The 9,038-nt window shown below is 39.6% G+C and overlaps 1 protein-coding gene across 1 annotated transcript; it reads right to left on the bottom strand.

Annotated features, from left to right (window-relative positions):
• On the bottom strand, positions 1-8,562 carry LOC114581820 (butyrophilin subfamily 1 member A1-like). Its single transcript, XM_028702459.2, has 8 exons — positions 8,426-8,562; positions 7,568-7,672; positions 6,659-6,712; positions 5,633-5,677; positions 4,730-4,750; positions 4,480-4,500; positions 2,669-2,695; positions 1-718 (listed from the first exon to the last, which is right to left on the bottom strand). The coding sequence occupies exons 2-8, from the start codon at positions 7,668-7,670 to the stop codon at positions 123-125; spliced, it is 867 nt and encodes a 288-aa protein (XP_028558292.2). The 5' UTR covers positions 7,671-7,672; positions 8,426-8,562; the 3' UTR covers positions 1-122.
• Between the last annotated feature and the right edge of the window lie 476 nt (positions 8,563-9,038).

Raw genomic sequence — 9,038 nt, 5'->3', positions numbered from 1 at the left:
GTTAGAATTTTTTCCCTGTAGTTGTGATAATACAAACCTTTAAACAAGAATGCTTTTAGTCTAGGTTTTTAAAAACCACTTCTACTTCTCTCCTGCTGTTTTCATTAAACGAAAGATTTACACTAATCCTGAGCCATCTCTGAGATGTTTGCTTTCTTCCCGTCTTCCTCAACAATGTCATCTTCTTTAAGCCACGGGGAAATCTTCAGTGGCTGGCTGTCTAGCTCTGCAGCTACAGAGCCTGTAGAGAAGAAGGGATACAGCTTCCCAGAACAACAAATAGAAAATGTGTATAACTTCCTATTATTGTGGACATCATAAAAACATAGGCTTCCAGCTGGCATGTTTAGGAATATCCCTATTTTCGTTGGCTTCCCACTCACTTTCAGATAGGTCCATTGTTCTGTCCGAGCCCAATAATTTTTCCTACCTTCGAGTCCTATAACCCAGTAACCATTCTGAGGAGACAGCGTGATCTCCCCTTTTCTGTGAGCAAATTCAGAGGCAACCCCTAAATCCCACTTTCTTTTCTCGCCAACTTCCACTTCCCAGTAATGTCTTCCTTTGGAAAAACATTCTTTTGCCAGAACAAATGTATGGGAGTCGAACCGCTCCTCACAGTTAGGAACCTTAGATATGTTTCCTGTGTCCCAAAAACATTTTCCATCTGAAACGTTCAGTCTTGGGTGAGCTGTCTTGGGGTCCAAGACCACATTAGCTGCAAAGAAGAAAAAAGGACTTAACACAAAGGCACAGACTTGAGCTATGTGTTACTCTTTAAGGACAGTGACACCCCCTTGTAGATCACACTCAGGCCTGAAAATAGATAACTACAAATGGCATCTATCATCTATCTATCTATCTATCTATCTATCTATCTATCTATCTATCTATAATGGGCACTCTGAATTTCTAAGTAAAAGAAGTAAATAAAGTGTGCTTCAAAGAGTATCAAACCCATGCCCACCCCCATGCAATTCTATTTCAGTCCATAGTACAGTGGAACCTCAATTGTCAATTGCAATCCATTCCAGAAAACCGTTTGACTTCCGAAATGTTCAACAACCGAGGTGCAATTCCCAGTAGGAAAAATCCATTGAAAAAACTGAGAAACATGCCTCAGTTTGACTTCCGAGGTGCGTTCAAAAATGGAAGCATTCACTTCTGGGTTGTCAGTGTTTGAAAGCCGAAACATCAGGGCAGAATCAGTATGCTCAGAATCCCGTGACATGGAAGAGAGCGTTCGGTTAGGAATGGAGGAGGCAGAAGAGGAGAGGGTAGGAGAGCCCAGCGGGGAAACGTCAACTCCTGTAGACACAGGGAACCAGGAAGAGGTGGAAAGGGAGCAGGCAGCCTCACAGGCACCACAAGGGTTAAGCTCTGAATCGGAAGGAGGAGGTAGATTTATAACAGCTCGAGCCAGACACAAGGACAAAAGACAGGGTCAAAGGAGATGCTGGAAATGGAGGAAGAGGTCACTGGTGCTTTCTGATTCCACAGAGTCAGACTAATGGTGATTAGCTCATGATGACTTCTGTAAATACTTGTAAATAAAGACCATAAAAAGGTCAATGGTGTGAAGTGGCAATTACTGTGAAGAGAGAAACATAACTCCCTGACAAACGTTCAACTTCTGAAGTGTTCGACAACTGAAGTTCCAGCATGTTCAATGGGTTGTCATTTATTGTGCATTATTTACAGCACAGGTGGACCTCTTTCTTTCAGGATGATTGGCACATTCTTTGCACTTGGGGCAGCAGGCTTTGTGTTGATTTTTAAATAAATTATGCTAATCTGTAAACAAGTAATAGTGCACCCCTCTTAAACATGAATGTGAAAAGCTGAGAAAAGGTCAGGAGGGATAGAAGGACAGACAAATATGAACACTCTAAAGGTGAAGGGTTCCTTACCTTTCATTGCTATCTAGTTTGAGGGGATTTGGCAAGGGGGATTTGACCAAGGGGGATTTGACCAAAGGCAGCTTTGTTTCATTCAAGGCAAAGTTTGGAAGAAGCATCTCTTTGGACACTTCCATTTATCCCTGACCACTGACTGTGCTAGCTGGGCCAGGGACATCCCTGAGTGATGCAAGGTCAGATGCAAATCACACATAGCATTTTTATACAGCTAAAAGCTGCATCTGGAGCTGAATCAGAAAGTAGAGGAACTGACAATCCCATATCTTGGCAAAAATAAATAAATCTAGAAGGGTCTGAAAATCCTTTTGATGAATGATAGGGATTGAACTTGAAACGTTCTATATACAAAACACACATTTTGACACTGTCAGTGCCACTTTAATTCACCCAGACCAGCACAAAACCCTTTATGACATTGGGGTTCCATTGTATCAGTTGTTTCTGGGAAACAGAGTATCAAGCACAGTCTGCTTGCTATGCAGAGCCTTTTTTTACTGTAGTGTATGTTGAAAAGTTTCAATAAAATCTAGGATGGATGAGAGAGAGAGAGAGAGAGAGAGAGAGAGAGAGAGAGAGAGAGAGATATGTGGGGTGTGGTTTGCAGGATGCTCTACATAAGCCCTATGAAACAACTGGGGTTTTAATTATATTGAAGTGGTTGCTCCACTCTCACTGCAAACCCCAGGATTGATTTATCATTTTGCTTATTATTTTGCTAATTAGTATTTCCAAGCATTTGTTATTCTCACCTCTGTAGAGATGGACATCTGCAAATTCTGTGAACAAAGGAATGGACAAAGAAGTTTCATGGGCAATAATGATACAGGCAGTACTAGTCACACAACCACCAGTAATGCTGGCACAAGAAGTCCACACAAATATTCAAGCCGTGTCAGGCAAATTTTATTAAACGGTCACAGACCAGATTAACTCGTACAGCTAGTCAGTGAAGCATAACGCCAGAAAAAACAAAGGACAATTTCAATACAGATTAGGCCATAATAGCAATTTAAAATTAGACAGCATAAATAAAATTAAGTATTTGCCTTCGCCTGCATATTGACATTGGAAAGCTCTTGTTTCCTGTGCCTAATAGTGGCTACACAGAATTTGGCAACATTGATCGTAATTTCAGGAACCTTATCTTCTACCAAGGCTCTCATACGTTGGAGTTCTGGTTCATTTTTAAGCTTTTGTAGAACTGGGGCAATAAAGGTCAGGCGTAGATCCTCGTAGTAACTACAGTGCAGCAATACATGCAGACTTGTTTCCACTTCCGATGAGCCACATGGGCAAACACGTGACTCATATGGTTTGCCCTCATATCTGCCTAGCAGCAGGGCAGAGGGCAAAACGTTAAATCTGGCCAGGGTAAAGGAGTGTCTGTACTTAGGTATTTGTAAATCAGCCAGATAATTTGCGGGTGAGAACCCTCTTCCAAAGTCTCTAATTGTGGCATGTTTATCCATTTTGCCCATATGACATTGCAGCTCTATGTCCCTAATGAGTTGGAGCACTTGACTTCTGTTCAAGCCGTGTCAGTTCTGTGCACATGGGCAATGCAGAGCAAGTTAGGAGTTCTCTAATGAGATGCTGCTTCCGCAATTGTGGAAACATGAATGGATCCATTCTCATTCTGGCACCAGTATTGTAAGGGAACAAAGAAAGGTAATATTCGATAGAAGGGGCCCTCACATTCAATCCCTGCCACCGAAGTCACATGTATCCAGAATTCTTCATGTGAAAGGATCCCTATACCCTGCTCCCAAACTGGTTCTCTCCCCTTTACCTGCAATCAGACCCAAAGGCTTGAATAACATTACATCCAATTCAGACCTGTGTTCCAGGCATGATTTTGTTTTCAACAAGGAATGTGTTGGATTTCCTGGCAGTAAGGGAAAATAGCTAATTGCCAAGATACGATCATAATTTGAATATCAACACCTAGGGGCAACTGCCAGAAGGAAAGATAGCAACAGACAGGGATCGGCTAATCTGTCTACTTTGGTTTCTTATTTTCCCAGTCTTAAGGCTCAGTTCTCCACATCCCCAAATGAAAAGTCCTCATGAAAATTCATTAGCATTGTTAGTGCATTTCTCTTGACACACACATCAATGCAATTTTTCCTGATGTACACATTTCCACACGCAATCTTATATGTTATTTCCACACAAATATGCATATTCTATGCACACTTTACTATAGTATATCACATTTTGCTCATGTTACTTGACAGCCAGCTGGGTCCTGGCTGAGTTGGGATGGAGGGGGGGAATGCCAGCATATATCCAGCTGAGCCAAGAATGGGGAGTTATGCCAGTATAGCCCAGTTGTGCCAGGAACCTATCAGGTCAGCCAGAGATCCACTGGATCCTAACCCTACTCATCCTAGTAGATCTTGATAAAGAATCATTCCTTCACCTAAGGAAGTTTGTGCTCTGCTATAACTACCTCTCTATCCTCTTCTCTTCCATATTCTGTTTGATAACCTGTCATATACTATTTTTTCAAGAACATGCATTTCCCCCCTGTTAGTGTGAAATGTTACATATGAATTACCTATTTTTGCCTTCAGTTGTTCTGAAAAAGAAAAGATATAATATAAAGATGACACTTTAAAATGAAGTATTATTCACCTCCCCTTCCAAAATCAGAAATTTGGTGGTGGAACACTGAAAAACTTCCTTGTGTAAAGAAAGTGCTTTCTGTTAGCACAAAAACCTACTGGACACAATGGACTCAGAGGATAAGAAGTGTTGCAATATAGAATCAACTGATAGTTTAAGCTGGGTGGTGTTAGAATACTGACCTATTTCTCTCTTTAATTCATCTGCAAAGGAAAAAAGATATGGATTTTACATGTAGTAAACATTTCAAAATAAAACTAGAATCAGTGTGTGGCTCAAATTCCTACTCTGACATTATTTAAAATCACCACTGCCCTCTCACTGTTTCACCCTGTTTGCTCTACTCAGACCTATGCTGTTGTTAAGAATAACCATTTTTCTGTCAGTGTTCCTCCATCCCTGCTTCCTCTACTCAAAGTTCTGCCATCCACTGTTCTTCCATTCTTGCTGTACTCAAACACCTCCCTCTCCCTTTTCTTAGCTGCCTTCTGTGAGAGACATGAAGGATGCAGAGCCCTCAAATATAATATAGTAATGCCACTCAATGTATTCAACAGGAAGTTCTAGATTCAGCGTTGTAATTTTAAGCAGGTATTTTATTAGCAAATACCTATATATGTGCAACATACATCAGCTGAACTTAGTATTCTCAACTGGGGTATCATCAACCTTTACAGACCCAGGACCCGCTTTTAACCCCAACATGCATACGGGAACAGATGCAGGTCAGCATGAAGAAGGAGGGCCAATTGTCAGTGAAGCTAACTTTTTATTCAAGGAAACGAACATACGCTCAACAACACTTCCCAGTGTAAATGTAATAATATAATAAATATAACCACAAGAAAACTAAAAGTTTGTGATATATTTTCTAACAGAAAGTTGGGATCAAGTAGCTGTTTAAGTGGTGAAGTATTTTACAACTTAGAATAAGTGAATTAATATTTTTTATTGGATGTATTGTTTTAAATCTTTCAGCTTTCTAAAAATTAGATTTTATTCAAGATTTTCTTGCGTAACAAAGAAACAAAGAAAAGTACATACAGTGCCTCTGCTTTTAATTCAGAGTCTTTTCCAACACTTACCATTTTCTGACTTTAAATCAGGAAACAATGAAAAATAGATTATACCTGCAAATGAAAAGTTTCAGATTAAAACAGTAAACAGCATGAAAATGAAGCCAAGGATGATTCCTATTGTGAATCTCACCAGGCCCCGATTACAAGTCACACAAATCACTCTGCTCACAAGTAGTCTGCTGACGGGGGTCTATTTGTGTGCAATATAGCATCAGAGAAGATCGCTGCAGCTTCTTCTGAAATACAGCTTGAGGGAAACCAGCAATCCTATTTTATGGAATAAATATGGTGTACTAACTTGCCCTGCTATTTCACTACTCACTTCAGTAGGCCCTTTAATGTGAGGCATTCCATCCCAATATCATCATTTTTTCAAAGAGAAGGCAGAGTTCCCATACGTTCAGGAAAACCCAGACATCTCCTCTTTTTTGGGGGGGGGGTCAACATGCCCGTCTGGCCAGATTTTTATATTTTAAAGGAAATGTCTGGGGTATTTGGGCTTGGGTGGCTTGGGCTGTCCTCTTATCTGTTCTTCAAGATATGGCAACACTAAGAATGGGTGGTATGCATATATTTCCGGTTTTTCTACCTAACAGATCAGGTTTGGGGAACCTTTTCGAACCCAAGAGCTGCAATCCTTGGCAACTGAATCCTTGGCCAGTGGTAGCCAGGGCCAGAGGTGATAATAGGCACAGCAAGAGATTTTAATCTTACATTTGTGCACCAAGCTACATCCCATCTACACAAAAATCAATAAAATATTTGAGGGGGTCAAATCTCCCATCCCAGTTGATGGGCACTGCCATTCAAATGGTGTGTGTGTGGCATGCCATGTGATTGATTATGTGGGTCGAGGATTACCTGTGCCCCCCATATGTTATTCAAGTTGACACCCCAAGTATGCCCAACACCCCTATCTCTTTGCCCAGGAAAGCAAGAGCCTTTACTGCACTTCAAGCAAACATTGCAGCCAGACAAAAACACTCAAGGAGAGTTAGATGAAAATGCTACACAATCATATATTTAAAGTACCCACAAGTCTTTTCACTGTCCATCTCACAGAGTCACGAATGCATGCAAAAATGCCTGAAAAACAGAAAGGGGGGGTGATGAGAAAGGCCTGAGCTAAACTTCCACAGCCCCCCCCCCCCGCCACCATTTTTATAAACAAGAAAAGGTTGAAAGCTCTCCTCTAATCTATGGTAGTGCTTCCACCATCTCAGAGCAGGAGTGACTGCAAAATTCATTTGGGGAATAAATTCATTTGGGAAAATAATGCCAGTAGTGAAGATCATTTGGGAGGATATAATGTAAGAAAACAGTAGCAAATGTTTTATCAATGATACATAAGCACTGTTTATCTTTGTTTTATGAAGAAGACAAGTTTTGACTGTTTTTAAAAGGAAGGTGATGGGACTCTAAGGCTAATTTTTTTAAAAACAAATGTCAAAAACATTACAGCAGAGCTATTAGAAGGTGCATGTGTAGTTGAAGCATTCACTTTCTGTACCAGCAGAAGAACAATGGCAAGAAAAGTTGATGAACTATGCAGAGTTAGCAAAGTTAATGGACAAACTGCATGAAAAGGACAATAGTGACTTTGAAAAAGAATGGGAACCTTTTACAACATATTTGCAGAAACAACAAAAAGAAATGGACTCGCTGGCAGGATTTAAATAAACATTTACAACTTTATTTACAGAGAAGAAGTACAGCAATTGGATAGCATAGTATTACATACAAACAGCAGAATGTATCATTTGATGTAACAAACCAGAAATGGAAGTTGAGGAAGTCAACAGGGAGGGGGGGAATTGGAAAATGAATGTTTAGTAATGATATTGGATATTTGTTATGAGAAAAGAAAGTAATAAAAATTATTTTTTTTAAAAAAAGAAAAAGTTTTCTGAGATAGTTTGACTTGGTTTTAATCTAAGTTACCTTTAGATTTTAAAGACTGCATCACACTTCCAAGGGGTAGCCATTTTCCCACTATCAGCTCCACAATATCAGCAATCCAGGAAAAAACGTATAAGAAATTCATGCCTGAAAGGCAGAAATTAAAAAGAATGAGATAAGTCTGAGCTAAATCTCCATGGGTTTTTTGTTGTTGTTGTTCTGCAACACAACTTGCTTTTAAATGGGTCTACCAACTTGTCACAAATTGTTTTCACGTTTAAAAATTTAAAAGCCCTGAAAGGTTGTTAACCAATTTGAATGTAGGTAATTCATACTTCAAGGTGTTATTTCAAGCATTTTAGCTACAAATAATTTCAAAGGGAGGACTTTAAGCATTTACTCAACACTTCCATTGTAAACAATGTAGTTAATTTTGGCTGAGGTCTGCCTTTACATGGTTCAAAAATGCACACTAAGAAAAATATTGAGTGGATTTTGTGAAGCAGAATCCTCGGCAGGCCACTCTACTACACTTTATATAAGCAGCTACTCTATGTATATCATGCTAATGGCATGCCCCAGGGTTTTATAGAAACTACAGAGAGATGTGCAATTTGACCAATAATATGAAAAAAATCACCAGTAATAGTGAATTTTACCTCAATGCATTTATTTATTTACACAATTTTTATTACATTTTAGGCAAAGCCCACAAAAGGTGTCTCACAACCAAAACCAGAAAAATCAACAAGTTAAAATAATAACAAAGGTCAAATCACCAAAATAAAAGTGAAAGGTCTACAGTTTGTATTAAAGATTGTCTACTGAACTGGCAATATGATTCAGAATTATGAAATGTTTACCCCACCTTTATGGCAGAAAAATACTCTTTATACATACCTTTTCCTGAAGCAACCACAATGGTGTTGAAAATAATCCCTGACTGAAGGGAAAAGAATGATTTCAAGTGAGATTTGCGGTTTTGCAAGAAACAACAAATCACACAAGAGTATGAACTTTGACTGGAGGCGGGTGGGGAATGCCACATACTAACCACCCAGGGAAAGTCATCTGTCGGCTTATTTGTAGTGAGAGGACAAATTCCATATCAATGATAAGAGAAAATGGACTCAAAATGAAACTTGACAGGATTTTTCAGCCAGGTATTGTGTTAAAAATAATAATCTGATTTTTAAAAACATCAACCCACAGGTGAATGGCAACCACAATAGGAAAGAATTCAAGGAATGTAAGATCACAGGTGATAGGAGAACCCTTCTAGTGGGGTGACCACCTACTTGTAAAATAACCCCCAAAACCTAGGGAACATGCAGCGTCAGAGGGTATCTAGAAATCATGCTGAGTGGCCAGAATGTCCTACCAATGAGATATGCCATTATCAAGGAATTTAAGCCATATGAGCAGATCAGCTTTTACTGCATTACCCAAGCGAACCCTGTGATGTGGAGACTGAAAGTTCTCTGTTAGCTGTACCAGGTGTGCACAGAAAGCT

Source organism: Podarcis muralis, chromosome 13 (assembly GCF_964188315.1).
Source record: "Podarcis muralis chromosome 13, rPodMur119.hap1.1, whole genome shotgun sequence".
NCBI classification, from domain to species: domain Eukaryota; kingdom Metazoa; phylum Chordata; class Lepidosauria; order Squamata; family Lacertidae; genus Podarcis; species Podarcis muralis.
Note: the sequence above shows the minus strand (reverse complement) of the source record. Positions and strands in the feature narration are given on the sequence as shown.